This window comes from Citrus clementina, unplaced genomic scaffold (genome assembly GCF_000493195.1).
Source record: "Citrus clementina cultivar Clemenules unplaced genomic scaffold, Citrus_clementina_v1.0 scaffold_7, whole genome shotgun sequence".
NCBI classification, from domain to species: Eukaryota; Viridiplantae; Streptophyta; class Magnoliopsida; order Sapindales; family Rutaceae; genus Citrus; species Citrus x clementina.
The window spans coordinates 9,255,859-9,280,269 of NW_006262075.1; the positions used below are offsets into that span (position 1 = coordinate 9,255,859).

At 36.4% G+C, this 24,411-nt stretch overlaps 1 protein-coding gene across 1 annotated transcript; it reads left to right on the plus strand.

Moving 5' to 3' along the window:
* Positions 1-2,247: 2,247 nt before the first annotated feature.
* Positions 2,248-21,109, plus strand: LOC18036347 (shikimate O-hydroxycinnamoyltransferase). The gene is given in 3 exon segments (XM_006426968.2): positions 2,248-2,658; positions 20,208-20,862; positions 20,865-21,109. Coding segments are annotated over 3 exon segments (1,311 nt in total).
* Positions 21,110-24,411: the final 3,302 nt, after the last annotated feature.

The following is a 24,411-nucleotide window of genomic DNA, read 5'->3' on the forward strand; positions in this document are numbered from 1 at the left end:
AGAAAAACTCCTTGGAGTTGAAGCAAGGGCATCACTTCCGCTTACATCTTTCTCCTCTTCACTAATAGTATCCAACATTTTAGCAGTTCGGTGCCTCATGACACTAACAAACTGTGGTGGTGCAACCTCCATAACAAACTTTGCAATACGAGAATTTGCCATTTTTTCCTCCCTTATATGGTTTATCTTATGCACTTTTGCTAGGGCAGGAAGCAAGAAGCTTGTAACGCAAACCAGAAGAGGGATAAGTGCTCTTTTGCAGGTGGGTTTGTTTTTGGATGAGCATAAGCACATGCTACAGGCACATATTTTATATATGGGTGGGAAAGAAATGATTACGCTGGTATTGAGTCAATAGTTACAATCGAAGAAGACACGAAGTCCTAGCAGCTTGTGCCGCCACTCACTTGCGATATTAATTGCAGGAGCTGGATGATTCTCAACCATTGTTCAGGAGATTACTTCAGCGGTCATTTTTGGTGATGTGTCAAAGTTTGAGTGGAAAATTGAGATATCTCTTAAGATATGGTTTTTGTTTCTATCAATAGCTTCCAAATTTGCACTTTTCAAGCTTAACTGGGACGCATCCGGTTGTATACGACACAATGTTAGTTGATTTTTCTGTGGCAAAAATTAGGGTTATTATCAGATGACAAAGCCAAAAAGTGAAAACTAAAGTGTGTGGATCAGCGAGGGAGTCGCTAATCCTCGATCCAATCTTATACCAGAATATTGTTTGAGAAACCAAGATTGTCGCTGATTCTTAGAAGCTTGTAACAAAAACTAGAAGATGGATAAGTTCACTTTTGCAGGTGGGTTTGGTTTTGGATGAGCATAAACACATGCTACAGGCACATAGTTTATAAGGGTAACAAAGAAATGTTTAGGCTGGGATTGAGTAATAGTTACAATCAAAAGGACTAAAGAAAAGTCCTTGCAGCATGTGCCGCCACTCACTCTTGATATTAACTGCAGGAGATGGATGATTCTCAGACAATGCTCCGAAGATTATTCCAATGGCTGGCTCCATTTCTTTTGGGTAATGTTATTTATTTTTTTCTACTTTGCTATTCACCATATGTTAAAAGTAATAATTAAATCCTAATAATATACTTTATTAATGTGGATCATACTAAGTTACGGTAATTACTTAAGTATTGTTCAACTAAATGTATGCCTTAAATTATTGGGTACAACTCTTGAGTTAAATGTAAGTTACATATAATATAACTTAGCCACGTTCTATTAGTATATATGTGGAATGCAATTTAAATGTGATTTTAATGATAAAATTAGAGAAAATAGTCCAATCTCCTCTTTTTTTAACTAAATTCACCCCAAAGTTCAAAAAAAAAAAATCAAATCTATTAACTTTTTATCATGTTTATCTGGTCAATTGAAAACAATAAGAGCAATATAATAAAGATGACCAAAAAAATAAATAAATAAAGTGTTTCAGCACTCAGTCAAAGTGCACGGGCTGAGACAATAGGTTCCATTCTTAAAAATAATTCACAATCAAACTTCTTTTTTTTTTTTTTTTTTTTGGTTCTTTAGGCTGCTAGTGCATGTCCTTCTTTCTTGTACGAAGAGATTTATTGTACTTCTAAATAACTCATAACTTAAATAAAAACTTCTTTTGATAACCCTTATCATTATTCACATCAATATCTCTAATCAGCACTCAACTCTTTTCGAAAATTTTTCCTTTCCAGATTCAGACCAAACTTCTGAATATTTATGGATTCTTCTATTTCAATGAGCTCAAATATAACTCTTCGTAGCTGGACTAAAGCTTAAATAAGACTTCTAACAGTTGGACTTTTAATAGTTGGACTCTCACACAACTCCCAACAATTGGGCTAAAATAAAATTTCTAGCAGTTGGATTTTCAGCCGCTGGGCTTAGCTAAAGCTCCCAGCAGCTAGGCTAAAATAAACCTTCAAGCAGCTGGATTTGGACAAGGCTTAATCAAGGCCCTCCTTTTTAGACTACAATAGCACCATTCTTTTTTATTATCTCCTCTTTTGGAATTTATACTTTTGTGTAACTTGGATGAAGCTTGACCAAAGCCCTCTTTTTAGACTTAAATGACACTACTTTTTTTTATCGTCTCCCCATTTTTACTTTTGCGTTGCAACGTCACAAATTGCCTTCTTGAAAATACTTTTTATTTGACAAGTGTTACTATCCTATATATATTTTTGTGCCCATTGCACGCGGTGAAGCGAAATATTGATTGACACAATGGAAATTCACGTAAAGGAGTCAACAATTATACGGCCTGCTCAAGAAACGCCCAAGCATTGCCTACAGAATTCTGACCTGGACTTGTTAGTGCCATCAATTCACTACCCTGGTGTGTATTTCTATCGGCGGCCAAATGATTCACCCCACTTCTTTGAAGCTGGCTTGCTGAAGGAGGCTTTGAACAATGTTCTTGTGCCATATTACCCCATGCCTGGACGATTTGGAAGGGATGAAAATGGCAGAATTGTGATAAACTGTAATGGAGAGGGAGTCTTGTTTTTGGAGGCCGAAACAAGTTGTGTTATTGATGATTTGGGAGACTTTGAATCAACCTTGAAGCTTCTGAAACTTGTTCCCGAAGTTGAACATACAGAAGATATAACTTCTTATCCAATGCTGGTGATACAGGTACAAGAAACCATCATAACCAGCGCTATCTCAATTTAACTTTCCAATGCATTTAAAACGGTTCCTTTTTTTTTTTTTATAATTTTTCCTTTTGGCGTTCTCGTTTTATTAAAACGACAACGTCTGCAGCGGATACTAAATTGATTAACACGTATCCAAACGAGTAAAGTTTTTTCTTCTTTACCCCTTTAATGTGATGTTTTATTCCAGAAGCAGTATCACAGCTAGAACTTTGTAATTCATTGGACAACCCACAGAAAGAACTAGATATCCTGACAACTAGAGTTGAAGGATTAAACATAAGTGTACCACCTATAGCACCTGGAATGGTAAATGTAAAAGAAAGTTTAGGACTAAAAGTAATATTAAAAGTAATAGATCTAGAAAGAAATAGTAAGATAGATGTCACTATATCAGGAAGAATTAGGAGATTCTTGTCATTTCTAATAATTTATCTACATTTTCTTCATTTATAATATATTCTACTCTTTATATAATCTCTTTACCACCAAAAAAGAGTAAATAGTGAAATATGAATGAAGAAAGATGCTGAAGCAAAATTTATCAAAGTTTAGATCCAGCTCCAAGAAGCAGAACAAACACCCACATCAAAGATTGCAACCCTTCATCACCAAATAGTGTATCGATTACAAAATCATGCATTAGATCTTCCTACACCTCACACCACATCTGATGCCTTAATGATCCTTACCGACACAGATACAATTCCAACCATCATCTAAATTCCCAAACAAATCCAGAAACAAGAATTGCTCAAACTCATGCCTCTTGAATGGCTGACCAATTATGAGCACTTCCACCAAAACTCTGAAACAGTTCAAACCACAAAAGCCACGTTTGAAAGAAGACAAAATGGTCAAGTCAAACTATCTTTCCAAACACCTGAGCCTCAACCTATTTCAGAAACTCCAAGGCTTTCTTACACTGCTATAATTACATCGGTTCAAACTGGTCAAGAAAAGAAACTTCCAATTCATGGTTTCTCATCCGAAGGGTATCCTGTATATCCTGATAAAATCAATGGTCATTTTCTATGGGATGTTCCTGACGCCCATATGTGTAATCTGGATTGTCCTTACTTGGATGATACGGATATTGATGATGAACTACAAGTCATGAGAAGAAGGAAAAAGAAAAAGAAAAAACCTTCTCATCCAAAAACATCTTGCAAATCTTTTCCTCCACAATCTCCACCAAATCCCAAACCTCATGTTCAACCAATAAGATCATGCCTAATGTTTTCAGGTCAATCTTATGAAGAGTCATTCCCTCCACTTGAAAAACAAACAGACTCTCAAACCAGGGTTGTTTAAAAACCTTTTGTCCAATCCCCAATTACAGCCTCTGGACAACTTGAAAAACCAAAACAGTATGAAGCTGTTTTAAATTGGCAAACTAGAAATGCCAATGCTCAAAATCAAACTCTCAAACAACTCGGAAAGAAAATTGATCGAGTTGCCAGTCAAGTCTCCCAGATTGAAACTAAAGTTGATTCAATCAGCCATCGTCTTGATCAGATGTACATACATCTACAAGACCGTATCTTTGAGCTAGATACAGATCTCAGACGAATGATTAACAATCATATCTGGGGTCCAGAGTTTAACAAGAAAGAATCAGAAATCAGAAAACTTAAAGCTGAATTAGCAAGAATTGATGCTGAAAAGGCTCGTCCCACACTCTTCACCCAAACACAGTTCATACATGTGCCTCCACCTGTGTTTGAAACCTATTCACCTTTTTATACACCTCGCAGACCTCAACAGCCTGTTTACAACCAGTTCTTTGGATTTTCACATCTTCAACCCACTCCTCAACCACAACCCTCTTCACCTAAGAAATCAAAGTCTAAAGTAAAAATTTCATAACCAAAGTCAACACCAACTTCATCCTCATCTGTTCCTCCGGTACCTCCGTAAGATTCACCAAAAGACACTCCTGAACCCCCTAAAAAGGATAAAGGACTAGTGGATCAGTATCATTATCATACTGTCCAAGACTCATCTTCTGAATCCTCTGAACCAACTACAGTATATGAGTCCAATCCGTCAGAGTCAAACCCATCTTCCTCTTCCTCTTCCTCATCCACAAACTCAACCAGTACCTCCACTGACTCTGAATCAGAATATGCTGACATTACAAGCATCTTGATGGCCACCAAAACTGAAGATCCCAATGCTTCAACTTCTACACCTATTGTTGAAGACAGTTCTTCTGATGATGAGCATAAAGCATCTCACACAGAACCAGTGCCACCAATGCCGCCACCAGCTCATGATCACTCAACAAAATCATCTTCAGCATCTTGGTTCACATTTGATGACATTCCTCGTCACAAATGGCCTGCTAGACTTCAAGAATTTGTTGCATGGATTGATCTCCAAGGAACAAAGCCAAATGCTCAATCTCAAACTGTCCTTCGTGAATTCATGGCCCGATCTACGGGTTCTTTGCGAGATTGGTTAGAAAGCTTGAGAGAATACAGACAACTCCAATTCATACAATCACCAGTTGGTACAGCCCTCAATACCATCCACGAATAATTCATTGGAGAAAAAACAATATCTACCGAAGCAGACAGAAAAGAGTACCATCAGATGAAGTGTTGTTATCTCAAACGACATTTTTTAGAATCTCATTACAAAAGAATGAGTATTCTATTTTACAAGCTAAATGGGTTTAATAAAGCTTCTCTCAAACATGTCTTCATAGCCTCCCTTCCTTCTGAGTTACAACTTTATCTTCAAACAACACTCACAACCACTAATCTCAGCATTGCTGACATCTCTTTGGGAAAGATTTTCCAAATGGCAATGTTATGCCTGGATAAAATCTGTGAGCGGAAGGAATTCTTCAAAGACCTCATGGAAGACAAAAAAATCATTTTCTGAAGCTTGTAAAAAACCTTATCTCAAGATGGAGTGCAAAGATGAAAGGAAGTGTGTTTATCCGACCAAAAAGAAAAATCATTTTCAGAAACACTTCCACAAAAAATCATCCTTCAAAAAACTTTTCCGGTATTTCAAGAAGAAATATGTTTCCCAATACATAAACAAAAAGCATAACCGTTGTTTTATCTGCAAGAAACGCAGTCACTTTACTCGAAACTGTCCTCATAAGTTTACAGAAGTTGTTTGTCTCATACAACATCTTCAACATTCTTCCCTCTTATCGGAGAACGAAGATGTTGAATCAAACTTTTCTGAACAGTCAGAACAAGGTGACCAAATTGCTTTCATTATCGCAGAATTATCAGATTTTGAGGATATTTCAGTCATCTCTACAGTTCAAACCGTCAACCATGTTTCCACCATTCCTAGACTTTCACTTAAAATGTCAATCCTTCATTCCAAATTTCATAAACATGTTCCTGTCATCGGGTTTATTAACACTGGTGCAGATACCAGTAGGATTGATCCTACTGTTCTTCCCTAAGACTATTGGGAACCTCATTCACAGTTTTTCAGAGCAGTTAATGGCGAAACTTTTGAGACCACTTTGATTACCAAAAAACACATTGGTATTTAATTCTTTCCGAATTGTATAATTTGGAAAAAGCTTGTAGCCTCAAAACTCCCTGATAAAAATCTACTAATAGGTTTTGACATTCTTCATTTGGTTAAAAACATATTCCTAACCAGTTCTAGAGTTTGCTATAAACAAATGTTCTTGCCTTATACAGATACATTACGTCTATATGTACTTTCAGAAACACCGTCTCTATACAGTCATATCTCCCATAAGTTCTTAGAGTTTTGTCCAGAAAATCATTCACAGTTTCACCATCCTTCCCCACTTTGGAAGAATGAATAATTTTTCATTCATCTTCCTTTCAAACTTAATGAAGACATAAATCCCACAAAAGCTTCACCCGGGTATGTTTCCTTCAGATCTCTTGCTTGCTAAGCAAGAATGTTCCTAGTTACTCCAACACGGTCTAATTGAACCTACTGATTCAGATTAGGCTTGTCAAGCCTTTTATGTCGAAAAACGATCTGAATTAGTTCGTGGAAAAAAGCGATTAGTTATTGATTACTAGCCATTTAATTCTTTTCTTAAAGATGATAAGTTTCCCCTTCCAAAAATCCAAACCTTATTTGTTCATCTTCAAGGGGCTCGTATCTTCTCTAAGTTTGATTTAAAAGCTAGTTTTTGGCAACTTGGTATTTCACCAGTTGACCATCCCAAAACTGCCTTTTGCATTCCAGATGTCCATTATCAATGGACTGTTATGCCCTTTGGTCTTAAAGTTGCTCCTTCATTATTTCAAAAGACCATGACAAAAATCTTTAGTCTTATTCTCCATCATGCTCTGGTCTACATTGATGATATTTTGTTATTTTCCTCTTACCATGAGAGCCACCAGAAGCTCCTTTTAGATTTCTTTCATATTGTGCAGGCACATGGAATCATGCTTTCCGAAAAGAAAAGTAACATAGGAAATAAATCAATTGACTTTCTTGGCATGATGATTAAAGATGGCCACTATCAACCTGGTCCACACATTGCCACTGAACTATTAAAGTTCCTGGACACAAATCTCACCAATAAGAAGATCCAACAATTCCTCGGGATTGTTAATTATGTCCGTGATTTTATCCCAAAAGTTACAATCCACACAAGCCAGCTGTCACGCATGCTAAAAAAACAGTGCCCTCAGTCTAAAAAATTGGTTTGCTAAATATGATTTCATTGTTCAACACATAAAAGGCAACCAGAACCTCATTCCAGACTTCCTTACACGACCAGCTATAAATAAACCCTCACTCATTTTCTCAATCCAAATCATTCCAGTTATAGCCATGAATCGCCAACTTCCTTTCAAAGCCCTCAACCAGAGAAACTTTCCCATGAACATCTCTTTCCAATCGGCTTACCAGCTTCAAGATTTTGCGAAGAAGTTCCTTTACATGTATTTCTTTAATGTTCAAACTAAAAAACCCGACCGTTTTCCTAACCTTTGGATGGAGCACCTGTTTCTCACAGGCCTTACTCTCTCCTCTCTGTCCATCTGTGAGGATGAGCTTTGGTACATGTGGTGTCTCACTACCTTGTATGCTACAAAGCTAGTTTTCCCCGTCAAACCAGTCCTGACTCACCTTACCAATCCTGAGTTCTCACCAGACTTTTTATGGACTCTCCTCGAATGGTATTCACCACTCACATGGTGGCGTAAACAGCTCCAGAATCTGTGTACTTTTCACGAATTAGACAGAATGCCAGACCAGGAAGCCAACATGTGGACTACAGTCTTCATCGTTCACAGGCCCTACTTCCAGCACCCAGAGACAAGAGACTACTAGACACAAGACATGGCATATGAGTGGAAAACTTATCCTCATCTTTATACCCTCATCCATGATACATCGATCACTTCCGTTCTCAAAGCCTATCTCATGGAACTTAACATGTTCCTCCACCTGCCACAAACATTCGTCACACCTCTATTGGATCATCACACACCCTTGAAATAATTCCAAAAGCACAAGGTTGTACTCTGGGTTCAAGTTCAAGTTCTCAAGGAATCCTTGTCATGGAACAACGTCTTGATTACACCAACGTCTTATTCCAAGACGCTCAAGACCCATAGGAAGATTTTCAGTCCCTTCTCCATACTAAAAATCCTCATTATACTGTCACCAACCCAAACTCTCCTGCTGCATCTACATTACAGCACATAACTGCAGCTGATGAAGACAAATATCAGCAAGCTGAGGCGTATATAGACCAGAGACAGATACGTCAACACAAGCGCCAATATGAGAAAGAGACAGGAGACGTGTCACCATCGCGTTATCCATCCACTCCATGATGACAATTTGTCTCCATCACACAACTTTTGATGCAACAGCCCATGTGACTCCCGTTTGCTTTGAATGTTTTATGCAAAAGTCTTAGTCGGTGTACTTTACTTTAATATTTTATGAAAAAGTCTTAGTCGGTGTGCTTTACTTTCTATTTTACTTTATCTTATGTAAAAATCTTAGTCGGTGTGCTTTACTTTTTTAAAATGTGTGTTTTACTTTCTAAAAGCATGTGCCTGTTTGTCGATTATAATCATTTAAGGGGTCCTATCCTCGATGATTTTCTATATAAGACGCCTTATGCTTTAGTTGCAAGGGGGCTAATCGGAAATAAATTCAAGTTTTCTTACATCATGTTTCTCTAAATATTTTCTCTCTTCTAGGAATCAAAGAAAATATTTGGGTTAATAATGATACGCTCGCCTCTAATTCTCCATACTGAGTATGCTTTGCACTTGCCTTAAGTCTAAGGATCCTGTGCATCAGAAAGGTCCTGTTTTATCCTCCAAAACTGATTTTTATAAAATGAAAGTGTTTTCTCACGACGTTCACCCTTTTTGAAGGCCACGAGTGCCGTGTTTTCGGGTGGTATCGTGAAAAACCGTTTTCAAATATGATTTTCGGATTTGGTATTTGATGGATAAGTGTATATCGGTTTGAAACCAGAACTTGCGGGCTACTAGCCCTAAGGACAGACTTCGTTCTGTTGTAGATCTGGCGTAACAACGCCACGTACAACTACCCATTGGTATCGATTACAAAATCATGCACTAGATCTTCCTACACCTCACACCACATCTGATGCCTTAACGATCCTTGCCAACACAGATACAATTCGAACCATCATCCAAATTCCCAAACAAAAGCACAAGGCTGTACTCCGGGTTCAAGTTCAAATCCTCAAGTTGTATCTGTGTTGGCAAGGATCGTTAAGGCATCAGATGTGGTGTGAGGTGTAGGAAGATTCACCAAAAGCCACTCATGAACCCAATGGGTGGTTGTACGTGGCGTTGTTACACCAGATCTACAACAGAACGAAGTCTGTCCTTAGGGCCAGTAGCCCGCAAGTTCTGGTTTCCAACCGATATACACTTATCCATCAAATACCAAATCCCAAAATCATATTTGAAAATGGTTTTTCACGATACCACCCGAAAACACGACACTCATGGCCTTCAAAAAGGGTGAACGTTGTGAGAAAACACTTTCATTTTATAAAAATCGATTTTGGAGGATAAAACAGGACCTTTCTGATGCACAAGATCATTAGACTTAAGGCAAGTGCAAAGCATACTCAGTATGGAAAATTAGAGGCGAGCGTATCATTATTAACCCAAATAATTTCTTTGATTCCTATGAGAGAAAAGATTTAGAGAAACATGATGTAAGGAAACTTGAATTTATTTCCGATTAACCCCCCTACAACTGAAGCATAAGGTGCCTTATATAGAAAATCATCGAGGACAAGACCCCTTAAATGATTATAATCGACAAATAGGCACATGCTTTTAAAAAGTAAAGCACACCAACTAAGACTTTTACATAAAACAAAGTAAAACAGAAAGTAAAGCACACCGACTAAGAATTTTTCATAAAACATTAAAGTAAAGCACACCGACTAAGACTTTTACATAAAACATTCAAAGAAAACGGAAGTCACATGGGATGTTGCATCAAAAGTTGTGTGATGGCGACAAATTGTCATCATGGAGTGGATGGATAACGCGATGGTGACACGTCTCCTGTCTCTTTCTCATATTGGCGCTTGTGCCGACGTATCTGTCTCTGGTCTAGATACGCCTCAACTTGCTGATATTTTTCTTCATCAGCTGCAGTCATGTGTTGTGATGTAGATGCAGCATGAGAGTCTGGGTTGGTGACAGTATAATGGGGATTTTCAGTATGGAGAAGGGACTGAAAATCTTCCCATGGGTCCTGAGCGTCTTGGAATAAGACGTTGGTGTAATCAGGACGTTATTCCATGACAAGGATTCCTTGAGAACTTGAACTTGAACTTGAACACGAAGTACAGCCTTGTGCTTTTGGAATTATTTCAAGGGTGTGTGATGGTCCAATAGAGGTGTGGTGAATGTTTGTGGCAGATGGAGGAACATTATTGAGTTCCATGAGATAGGCTTTGAGAACGGAAGTGACCGATGTATCATGGATGATAGTATAAGGATAAGGATAAGTTTTCCACTCATATGCCATGTCTTGTGTCCAGTAGTCTCCTGTCTCTGGGTGCTGGAAGTAGGGTCTGTGAACAATGAAGACTGTAGTCCACATGTTAGCTTCCTAGTCTGGCATTCTGTCTAATCCGTGAAAAGTACACAGATTCTGAAGCTGTTTACGCCACCATGTGAGTGGAGAATACCATTCGAGGAGAGTCCATAAAAGGTCTGGTGAGAACTCAGGATTGGTAAGGTGAGTCAGGACTGGTTTGACGGGGAAAACTAACTTTGTAGCATACAAGGTAGTGAGACACCACATGTACCAAAGCTCATCCTCACATATGGACAGAGAGGAGAGAGTGAAGCCTATAAGAAACAGGTGCTCCATGCAAAGGTTAGGAAAACGGTCGGGTTTTTTGGTTTGAACATTAAAGAAATATCTGTAAAGGAACTTCTTCACAAATTCTTGAAGCTGGTAAGCCGATTGGAGGAGATGTTCATGGGAAAGTTTCTCTAATTGAGGGCTTTAAAAGGAAGTTGGCGATTCATGGATATAATTGGAATGGTTTGGATTGAGGAAATGAGTGAGGGTTTATTTATAGCTGGTCGTGTGAGGAAGTCTGGAATGAGGTTCTGGTTGCCTTTTATGTGTTGAACAATGAATCATATTTAGCAAACCAGTTTTTTAGACTGAGCAGTTGCTTGTCAGGGAACAACTTGTTTTTGAAGTTAAAGATTCAGGGAAAAGAAGAGTTATCTATGTTAATACGAAATTTGTGGCTGATTAGATGAAATTCAAATTTTTTAATGCCATACTTGACTGCCAAAATCTCTTTGTAGATCACATGGTAGTTCTCTTCAGAGTCTTTGAATTGTCCACTTGCATGTGCACAGAAATGACGCACGCCATTGATTTCTTCGAGAAGAATGGCACTCCAGCAATCATCGCTGGCATTAGTCTAAAGGATGCGTTGTCCAGTTGTGGGAATTCTGAGTAGAGGAGGTGATTGGGCTATCACCTTTAGCTGCTTGATAGCTTATGTCTGAGCTGGGCCCCATGGAGGGCACTGTTTTTTTAGCATGCGTGATAGCTGGCTTGTGTGGATTGCAACTTTTGGGATAAAATCATGGACATAATTAATAATCCCGAGGAATTGTTGGATTTGTTTGTTTGTGAGATTTGTGTCCGGAAACTTTAATAGTTCAGTGGCAATGTGTGGACCAGGTTGATAGTGGCCATCTTTGATCATCATACCAAGAAAGTCAATTGATTCTTTTCCTATGCTGCTTCTCTTTTTGGAAAGCATAATTCCATGTGCCTGCACAATATGAAAGAAATCTAAAAGGAGCTTCTGGTGGCTCTCATGGTCAGAGGAAAATAACAAAATATCATCAATGTAGACCAGAGCATGATGGAGAATAGGACTAAAGATTTTTGTCATGACCCTTTGAAATAATGAAGGAGCGACTTTAAGACCAAATGGCATAACAGTCCATTGATAATGGGCATCTGGAATGCAAAAGGCAGTTTTAGGACGGTCAACTGGTGAAATACCAAGTTGCCAAAAACCAGCTTTTAAATCAAACTTAGAGAAGATACGAGCCCCTTGAAGATGAATAAACAGGGTCTGGATTTTTTGAAGGGGAAACTTATCATCTTTAATAAAAGATTAAGTGGCTAGTAATCAATAACTAATCTCTTTTTTTCACGAACTAATTCAAATCGTTTTTCGACATAAAAGGCTTGACAAGCCCAATCTGAATCAGTAGGTTCAATTAAACCGTGTTGGAGTAACTGAGAACATTCTTGCTTAGCAAGCAAGAGATCTGAAGGAAACATACCTGGGTGAGAAGTTTTTGTGGGATTTATGTCTTCATTAAGTTTGAAAGGAAAATGAATGAAAAATTGTTCATTCTTTAAAGTGGGGGAGGATGGTGAAACTGTGAATGATTTTCTGGACAAAACTCTAAGAACTTATGGGAAATATGACTGTATGGAGACAGTGTTTCTGAAAGTGCATACAGACGTAATGTATCTCTATAAGGCAAGAACACTTGTTTGTAGCGAACTCTAGAACTGGTTAGGAATAGGTTTTTAACCAAATGAAAAATGTCAAAACCTATGAGTAGATCTTTATCAGGGAGTTTTGAGGCTACAAGCTTTTTCCAAATTATACAATTCGGAAAGAATTGAATACCAATGGGTTTTTTGGTAATCAAAGTGGTCTCAAAAGTTTCGCCATTAACTGCTCTGAAAAGTTGTGAATGAGGTTCTCAATAGTCTGAGGGAAGAACAGTAGGATCAATCCTACTAGTATCTGCACCAATGTCAATAAACCCGATGACAGAAACAAGTTTATGAAATTTGGAAGCAAGGATTGACATTTTAAAATAATGAAAGCAATTTGGTCATTTTGTTCTGACTGTTCAGAAAAGTTTGATTCAACATCTTCGGACAAACACACTTCCTTTCATCTTTGCCCTACATCTTGAGATAAGGTTTTTTACAAGCTTTAGAAAAGGATTTTTTTGTCTTCCATGAGGTCTTTGAAGAATTCCTTCTACTCACAGATTTTATCCAGGCATAACATTGCCATTTGGAAAATCTTTCTCAAAAAGATGTCAGCAATGTTGAGATTAGTGGCTGTGAGTTTTCTTTGAAGATCATGTTGTAACTCAGAAGGAATGGAGGCTATGAAGACATGTTTGAGAGAAGGTTCATTGAACCCATTTAGCTTGTAAAATAGAATACTCATTCTTTTGGAATGAGATTCTAAAAGATGTCGTTTGAGAGAACCACACTTCATCTGATGGTACTCTTTTCTGTCTGCTTCGGTAGATGCTGTTTTTTCTCCAATGAATTGTTTATGGATGGTATTGAGGGCTGTACCAACTGGTGATTGTATGAATTGGAGTTATCTGTATTCTCCCAAGCTTTATAACCAATCTCACAAAGAACCCGTAGATCGGGCCATTAATTCATGAAGGACAGCTTGAGATTAAGCATTTGGCTTTGTTCCTTGGAGATCAATCAATGCAGTAAATTCTTGAAGTCTAGCAAACCATTTGTGACGGGGAATGTCATCAAATGTGAACCAAGATGCTGAAGATAGTTTTGTTGAGTGATCATGAGCTGGTGGTGGCATTGGTGGCACTGGTTCTGTGTGAAATGCTTTATGCTCATCATCAGAAGAATTGTCTTTAACAATAGGTGTAGAAGTTGAAGCACTGGGATCTTCAGTTTTGGTGGCCATCAAGATGCTTGTAATGTCAGCATATTTTGATTCAGAGTCAGTGGAGGTACTGATTGAGTTTGTGGATGAGGAAGAGGAAGAGAAAGATGGGTTTAACTCTGACGGATTTGACTCATATACTGTGGCTGGTTCAGAGGATTCAGAAGATGAGTCTTGGACAATATGATAATGATACTGATCCACTAGTCCTTTCTCCTTTTTAGGGGATTTAGGAGTGGCTTTTGGTGAATCTTCCGGAGGTACCGGAGGAACATATGAGGATGAAGTTGGTGTTGACTTTGGTTCTGAAATTTTTACTTTAGACTTTGATTTCTTAGGCGAAGAGGGCTATGGTTAAGGAGTGGGTTGAAGATGTGAAAATCCAAAGAACTGGTTGTAAACAGGCTGTTAAAGTCTGGGAGGTGTATAAAAAGGTGAATAGGTTTCAAACACAGGTGGAGGCACATGTATGGACTGTGTTTGGGTGAAGAGTGTGGGACGAGCCTTTTCAGCATCAATTCTTGCTAATTCAGCTTTAAGTTTTCTGATCTCTGATTTTTTCTTGTTAAACTCTAGACTCCATATATGATTGTTAATCATTCGTCTGAGATCGCTATCTAGCTCAGAGATATGGTCTTGTAGATGTATGTACGTCTGATCAAGACGATGGCTGATTGAATCAATTTTAGTTTCAGTCTGGGAGACTTGACTGGCAACTCGATCAATTTTCTTTCCGAGTTGTGAGAGTTTGATTTTGAGCATTGGCATTTCTGGTTTGCCAATTTAAAACAACTTCATATTGTTTTGGTTCTTCAAGTTGCCCAGAGGCTGTAACTGGGGATTGGACAAAAGGTTTTGAAACAACTCTGGTTTGAGTGTCTGTTTGTTTTTCAAGTGGAGGGAATGACTCTTTATAAGATTGACCTGAAAACATTAGGCATGATCTTATTGGTTGAACATGAGGTTTGGGATCTGGTAGAGATTGTGGAGGAAAAGATTTGCAAGATGTTTTTGGATGAGAATGTTTTTTCTTTTTCTTTTTCCTTCTTCTCATGACTTCTAGTTCATCATCAATATCCGTATCATCCAAGCAAGGACAATCCGGATTACACATATGGGCGTCATGAACATTCCATAGAAAATGACCATTGATTTTATCAGGATATACATGATACCCTTCGGATGAGAAACCATGAATTGGAAGTTTCTTTTCTTGACCAATTTGAACCACTGGTATCAGAGCCACACTTAACGATAAGGTGGTATCATTAGTAACTCCAAATAACCATATTTGATCTCTTAGAAGAAGATTAATTAAACATGGCAACAACTTCATCTTCAAGCTCAACTCCTTCATCGTCTTCATCCCATATTTCTCTTTCCTCTAGTCTCTCTCTTTCAAGATCATGTCAAAAACATGTAGCCTCCAAAATTGAAAACCTTGTCTAATATTCTTATATTCCCGAATCTGCCTAAATCAATAAATCCCAGTTTCCCATCATGAGTCCCTATAATCTATACAAACAAAAAACGTCTTTCACCAGAAGTATTCGAACCCTGATCTCCACCAAAAGACCACTGCCAAAAGAATATATCCAGTCTTCTAGACTAGATCAGTGTGTTTTACAAGCCTCTCAAAGTGAACAGTATGTGACTTTAGAAATACCCTCAGATCTCGTAGCAAACTGGAAACGAGAAAAATATACCCATCTTCATCTTGGCGTTATTAGATTGATTCTGACTCTCCATGGCAAAAAAGGCTTACCTGTTATAGCCAGAATTGCTCTCCTGGATACCATGTTCAAACAGTACCAACATGCTGTTATAGGAACCATTCTGACCACACTCCATGTTGGTAGTGTCCTATTAACCTTTTACCCAAATTTCAACCTCTCTCTTGAGGATCCCAACCTTCCAACAACCATCAAAGTTCAGATCCAGCTCCAAGAAGCAGAACAAACACCCACATCAAAGATTGCAACCCTTCATCACCAAATAGTGTATCAATTACAAAATCATGCACTAGATCTTCCTACACCTCACACCACATCTAATGCCTTAATGATCCTTGCCGACACAGATACAATTCCAACCATCATCCAAATTCCCAAACAAATCCAGAAACAAGAATTGCTCAAACTCATACCACTTGAATGGCTGACCAATTATGAGCACTCCCACCAAAACTCTGAAACAGTTCAAACCACAGAAGCCACGTTTGAAAGAAGGCAAAATGGTCAAGTCAAACTATCTTTCCAAACACCTGAGGATACGCCTCAGCTTGCTGATATTTGTCTTCATCAGCTGTAGACATGTGATGTGATGTAAAAGCTGGTTTTTGGCAACTTGGTATTTCACCAGTTGACCGTCCCAAAACTGCGCTGATATTTTTGTCTTCATCAGATGCAGACATGTGTTGTGATGTAGATGCAGCAGGAGAGTCTGGATTGGTGACAGTATAATAGGGATTTTCAGTATGGAGAAGGGACTGAAAATCTTCCCATGGGTCCTGAGCGTCTTGGAATAAGACGTTAGTGTAATCAGGACATTGTTTCATGACAAGGATTCCTTAAGGACTTGAACTTGAACCCGAAGTACAGCCTTGTGCTTTTAGAATTATTTAAAGGGTGTGTGATGGTCCAATAGAGGTGTGGTGAATGTTTGTGGCAAGTGGAGGAACATTGTTCAGTTCCATGAGATAGGCTTTAAGAACGGAAGTGACCGATGTATCATGGATGAGGATATGAGGATGAGGATAAGTTCTCCACTCATATGCCATGTCTTGTGTCCAGTAGTCTCTTGTCTCTAGGTGCTGGAAGTAGGGCCTGTGAACGATTAATCTAATTCTCTATACTGAGTATGCTCTGCACCTGCCTTAGGTCTAAGGATCTTGTGCATCTTGTAACTATATTTTCAGAAATTTTATTAAAATTGATTCTGAAAATATACTTGTAACTCATACCCAAGACATTTTCCTTTAAAACAGCATATTATCAATAAAATCAGGCCAATGGAGTCAAAAGAAATTTTTAGAAATTTAGGAGAAAATTTTATTAAAACAAAAATTTGTTTTCAAAACTCTTTTTCTTTGGTTAATAATAAGGACCGGCCTTTTTTTGATACTTTAAATATAAATTATATTTTTGTTAGGTATGTGATACTTCTTAACCCAAAATATAAATAAATAAATAAAAGGAATGACGACAGCTTACTTGTTAATCATTTTCCAACTAATATCTAATCTACTAAGTATGAAAAGGAATTTTTATTGCTTCTTGTATGCATGCAAACGTGTAGTTTCATGTCCCTTAAAAGCTCTCTTTTCTTTCAAGTATGAAAAGGAATTTTTATTGCTTCTTGATTTTATTTTTTGAATTCTTTGGCATAGTGCACAACTGACCTTAACCTTATATGTTCGGTCTTAGTTATATGAGTAGATTTTTTAAGTTGAGTCTACGGTTATTAATTTATAATCTTCAAATTCATGATGTGCCTAATAAAATTGTCTACCAATTGCTTGGCTTCTCCACTACTAATTTAAATTGCTCCTCTAAACTGAGATGTTAACATAACCAAGAAAATTCTATTGCAAAAAGTGGAGGTCTAAACTTATCAAACCTTAATATTATTTTATGTTGGGCATGTATAAGTCTTGTTTCATCCCACTCAAGTGGTTTACTATCTGTAAATAATATCTACATAAGGATTATTAGATGTTGCAAAAGTATTTAAAACAACCACTGCTATCTTTCTACTAAATGGGTCTGTCTAGTCTAGATTTAAGAATATTAACTGACTTAGTAATCTATAATCTAAGAGTAGGGCAGGGCTAATACAATTTTGTTCCCTTATAATCTATTTCCATGGGTTCATATTTAGACAAATCTATACATGCTAAGGGTATGCTAAAGATAAAATAACATTTACAAGCAAACTTTGTAAAGGGATAGATTTACAAAGAGGGTCTTCTTTGGGCAAGTTATATTTTTTGTTTTATATTAAGTATCCTACATAATGCTTAATCCTTTAATATTTGTTTCTGATATAGCTAAGTCATTTAAAAATTCAGAATATATATTTGTTTTATCTAATACTATTTTTACTGCTTCTGTCTAATTTTTAAAATTAGATGTGCTGGACATCAATATCCTCCTTGGGAAAAAGAGACAATTTTCATTTTTCAAGCTCATCCATCCCATTCTTTTCTTAACATTGATTTTTATATTATTTGATTACAATGAAGCTTGATGTCTAAGTCTAACGTATGGCATTTGTATTCTAATGCAATGCTTTGGCTACTTAATTATATATTAACACTTTCTAATGCAATTATTTTTTTGTTTACATGTTTCCACTTCACTTTCTAAATGATACCTTATCTTATTAAGCTTTTTAATTATGCGTGCCATGACTTCATAATGATTATAAAATTGTATGGGTGTTGATGACGCACTGTGTAATGGTTTAGTTAGATAATTTGGTTGTATTTCCTTACTAGCATAATTTATTGCTTCATGAAATGGTTAAAAATATTTAAATCGTGGATATTAATAATTGATTGTTAAATCAACTATCTCCTGCCAATGTTTAAAAATGTTTTGTTGTCTACTTGATCATTAATTTGTCTAAAATAATATATGAGTGAATTAAGTGTTTTTATTTTATCTTGAGGGTTATGACAATTCCATAGAATATTGCCTAAGATGTATGCTGATTATCTAATAATTTCAATTTACTTCTAAAACTTAAATTTAATAGTAAAAATATAAGATTGATACAAAAACTTAAAGGCATAGTAAAAAAAAAAAAAACTTAAGTTATTAGCTTTACCAATAGACAACTATATATTATAAAATCATTCAAACTGATGCCAATAGTCTAGGATGGATAGACTTATTGTTCCAAAAATCTAATAAGGATAGCACAAAAGAAAAGAAGAAATAATTATGCATACAAGTGGCAAGTTTACAAAAACTGAAGGAACAAAATCAATCACATAATTAGAAATCTTACGAATAATAAATCTTTTAAATTCATTTCATTTACATATACAAAACAAAATTTTACAATAAGAACAGACTATAATAATACTATAGGCTTTTATGGGAAAGTACAAAAGAAAAAATTTGAAAAGAAAAATTATTTTGTTAGTAAAAGATGAATATATTTCTTAGAAATAATAATTGGAAGATAGTACAAAGCAAAATTTGAACATATAATAGGTAAATATAATATTTTAGTTGATATTCTTTCCTCACTAATTGCTCAATAAGAATGGAGTAATTTATGAATTTTGGATCTATAACACTTAGACAGTTCTCACGAGTAACAGATTTAAGTTTTAAAAGCAAGTGTAGATTATTGGATAATCAGCAGTATATTTTAAACAATTTATGGAATTGCCATAACCACAAGATAAAGTAAAATCACTCAATGTGCTTATGCATTACTTTACACAAATAAATGATTAGTTAGTCATAAAAAATTTTGTATTCTATGTATTAGTTAAAGGTGTACTAGTTAGAGGTAGACAACTAGTCATTTTTTTAACAATAAATTATCAATATCCATGATTTAAAGGTTTTTATGCATTGCAGAAGCAATAGATTATGCTAGAAAGGTAATAGGACCAAATTATTTTGTTGGCCATCTAATTAAATCATTAAATAATGCATCATCATCATCTATACAATTCTGGAATCATTGAGTCGGCTTAATTACCAATAATTTATTGTAGTCAGTTAAGTCTTTTACCTTTTATCTTTGGTCGGCTCATTTGCATAAAGCCTGCTATGCATGTAATCTCATTTCTTTATCTCTCTGTACTTAGAATCAATAGGTAAGATGTACATTTGATTACACACACGTGTGTGTGTAGCTATTTGCTTGAAAGAAAAGAGAGTTTTTAAGAGATGTGAAAAAAATACCTTTGTATTCATACAAGAAGTAGTAAAGTTCATTTTAATATTTAATAGATTTAGACATCAATTAGAAAATGATTAATAAGCCGTTTTCATTTCCATTTCCATTTATTTGATTTATTTATGTTCTAGGTTAAAAAGTCTGCTTAGTTAATGATTAAATAATTTATATTTAAAGTACCAATCAGATGTTGTTCCTTATCATTATTTTAGGGATAAGAGTTTTTGAAAAATAAATTTTTATTTTGACAAAAATATTAAGAACACCGTAAAAATTTCTATTAAATTTCTGAAAATTTCTTTTGAATACGGTCTACGTAGAGTTGGTTTTGCCGATAATATTTACTTTGAAAAAAGGTGTTTTGTTCACGAGTCAGATTTTGAAATGTGTTTTTACAGGTAACTCATTTTAAGTGTGGAGGAGCCTGTCTTGGCGTAGGGTTGCACCATACATTGGCAGATGCAACTTCAACATTCCACTTCATCAACGCATGGGCTGAAATGACACGTGGCTTTTCCATTAGCAATCTTCCGTTCACTGATAGGAAAATAATAGCAGTTGGGGTTCCAACTTCTCCTAAATTCCATCACATAGAATTCGACCCAACTAATTCCATAAATGCCCCTACTCAAAATCCAAAACTCCAATCAAATTCTGAACCGGTTTCTTCTTCTATTCTTAATTTATCGGTTGATCAAATCAACATACTTAAGGCAAAATCAAACAAAGATCATGGACCTACCACTATCAAGTTTACCAGGTTTGAGATCTTAGCTGCACATATATGGCGTTGCTTGTGCAAAGCGCGTGGATTGTCAAATGATCAAGTCAGTGAGTTATACATTCCCATAAATGGACGTTCTAAATTTAATCCGCCGCTCCCATCCAAGTATATTGGCAAAGTGATTTTCATCTGTACATTAAACGCCCTTTCAGGTGATTTCCAGTTAGAACCGTTAAATATCACCGCAGAAAGAATTCATAATGCATTAACGCGAATGGACGATGAGTATATGAAATCAGCTCTTGCTTACCTAAAACAACAACCTGACGTACGGTTCTAAAATGAGATTCACAAATGTTCAAGTGTCCGATCCTCAATATATCAAATTTGCTTCATATGCCTATTTACGATGCAGATTTTGGGTGGGGGAGGCCGATATTTTTTAGGCCGGTTACCGTTTCGGATGGGCTAACATATATTCTGCCAACTCCAAGCAATGATGGGAGCTTATATCTGCTTATAAACTTGGAAACCCAACACATCCAGCTCTTCAAGAAGTTATTTTATGAGATCTAGTGTTGATACTTAAAACTATTTATTTGTAACCATGTATTAATTTGCCACTGGTTGTATGATTTTCTTATATTATGAAAATACCACCCGATGTGTGTTACCATAGTGATCACCTTAGAATAAATAATACTTGTTATTCGTGCATGGATAACTAATATTGAGTTCATGTATTTCATTAGACGTTATGAGATGAAAGTTTACTCCTAATAAATGCATATGCATCAGTTGATGTTAGCCAAAGTTGAAGAAAAAGGTAATTGATCATGTAATCAATTCCATTTGAGCGGATAAATTAAAAACCCTGTGTAATTGTATTATTTCGCTGGATATTAATTCTGGATGATTATTGATGGCATCTGGTTATATTTCTTGACTACCCTTTTATTCGTTAATGCGAATGTTAATTGCATGTATTTTATTTCTCAACACGTTCACACAAAACGTTAATGAACATGCCGAGGCCACTGAAGAAAATCTTTATCAGAAATTTTTAACTCAACTCCGAACTTTTGCAAGGAGAGTGAAAAAAATAGAGTTTTGATCAAAGAATATTTTGATGAAAATGAGGCAGGGATTTAGTTGTTGTTAATAGGCAATCTGCTGTTAGTTTTTGAACTTTGCAAGATTATTCGAGCTAGTTGAGGGTACTTGTCTGATAACATAACAGTTATTAAAACCATTGAAACAAACCCAGATTTCCCTTTGTCAAATACTGAGCTATCAGCCCAAATTGAGGGAATCGTGTGAAGTCATTTGTGAGTCAAATTGAGTAATTCTTGTTTCTTTGAATAACTTGTAATCTCCTCTGCAATTCTGCTTTTTGTTCTGAGAGAATTAATAACAAGACTACGGATTTTCCTTCCTCATTTTTGTGCGTTCATCTCTTTCATCAAAATTTTGATCCCGTTTTGCTCAGTTGATTGTATTTGTTTCCAATCTTGATATCATATCAAGATTCATCAATCCTAACATTAATGTTTGGTGACTTTTGGTCTTTCAACAAAATTCTTGGTGTTTAGTTTCACAATATGTTGAGTTTCCCAGAAATTCACTTCAAGTCTTATCTCAAAAGTCTTCATAATATCATTTGGTACAAGTTGATTTGTCCTGCATTCAATCTCCAAATCTGATCATTGAAAGTGCTTAGAAAAAACTATCGAACTCGTAAACCGGCACAAGGCATCGTTTGAACAACTTGATTTTGAATTGAAAGTTGCACCAAGCCCCTTGATGATTGAAAAAATGGTGTGAAAATCTTGGGGTACGTCCCTATCATTAGTTTTTTTTTTGTCTCCAAAAAACTGAACTGAAAATTATAGATACTTATTTTCTCATATAAGCCTTACAATATCCTAATTCTGGCAGTTAAATATTAAAAAAAAATGCAGCTGATCTAAAACCCATGAGACACTTTGGTTGATTATCTTCATATGAGTCGGAGAATTTGTCCAATGTGCTGAATATTAGGATAATTTATGGACTATCTGATGCAAATGCAAACACTCCTCCCTATCGAGCAAATTCATTTTGCTGTAAAAGGGCTGCGTGATGTTTCCCCCTGATTATTATATTTTTTCCCTCTTTTTCCTCAAGATATCCAAGGCTCTGTGATATTATAATTATGAATCTTTTGAACATTGATTCAATTTTCTTTGTTCATACACCATGTTCATGCCAGCAAGACACAAATTATTAGGTGAAAATCACCAGGTAAAGTTGCATTGTTACTGAAAAGTGTTTAGCTCTGTACAACACTGAACAGAACTGCATACAACTAGAGCCTCTGTATCAACATAAGCAAGTTTTGGTCAAAAAAGCCAAACCCTCTAGACTCCGTTAGTAGAACTACAAAAGATCAGGAAATACATCCCTAACAAGCCATTTTTAAGGCTCGTTAATTCTCAAAGATCGAAAAATTTTGTTGAATTTGAACTCCTTCAAGAAAATACTTTGAATCAGAAGCAACGGAAGCACGAGCAGATGAGGGAGAAGAGCAAGAAGAAAAACTCCTTCGAGTTGAGGCAAGAGCATCACTTCCACTTACATCTTTCTCCTCTTCACTAATGGTATCCAACATTTTAGGAGTCCTGTGCCTCATGACACTAACAAACTGTGGTGGTGCAACCTCCATAAAAAACCTTGCCATACGTGAATTCGCCATCTTTCTCTAACCCTTGTATGGTTAACTTGAGCACTTTTGCAAGAAGTATGCAACATAAACTCGAAGAAGGATGAGTTCTCTTTGGCAGGTGAGTTTGGCTGTGGATAAGCATATATAAACACTAGCTACAGGCACATACTTTATAAGGGTAAGAAAGAAAAATGTTCAGGCTGGTATTGAGTCAATAGTTACAATCAAAGAACACTAAATAAAAGGTCGTAGCAGCTTCTGCCGCCACTCACTTATGATATTAATTGCACGGTCTAGATAATTCTCAGACAATGCTCAGGAGATTACTTCAATGGTGGGTTCCATTGCTGGTAATGTGTCAAAGCTTGGGTGGAAATTTGAGATATCTCTTGAGATATGCTTTTTGTATTTATCAATAGCTTCCAACTTAGTACTTTTCCGGCTTAACTGGGTGCATCCGCTTGTATGACACCTGTCCATTGATTTTTCTACGATAAAAATGGGGGTTATTAATCAATTATCAAATGACTACTTCACTTATGATGATGATGATGATTCGTCCACAAACTTTACGCAACCGGATGATGTATGGATAGTGAAATGCATGACCATGTGATTCAGATTTCGGTACAGCATTCTAAGATTTTTCAACCCAATGCACTGAATTAAAGGATGTAATTCAACAGAGTTAGTTCACGTTACACATGGTTTCTGCAATGCCTTGAACATTAATAATCCGAATGTTTTCCTTTTGTTTCGTTTATTCAAATATTAATCGGATGTATTATATTTCTGAACAGGTTCGCATCAAAATGTTAACGAACATGTTGTAGAGTCATCTGAGAGACCAAAGCCACAGAAGAGATCTCAAATGGCGTCGCCAGTGCAAGGCACGTGATTTCTCAAACGATCAAGTAACCGAGTTATATAGAGCAACTGATGGACGGTTTAGATTGAATCCTGCAATCTCATTTTGGGTGTATCTTACAAATCTCACCCCACGCACAAACCTTATCTTCTTTTAATCTTCTTTAAAGCTCTCTCCTCAGACCATCCTGAGCTTCAATCCACTGCTCAAACCCTCTTAATTGGCCCCCGACTTCGCTGCAGATATCGAAACTTCAAGTTCTCTTTCAAGGTATTTTGAACTCTCTTCAACCTACCGCTTTGCTTT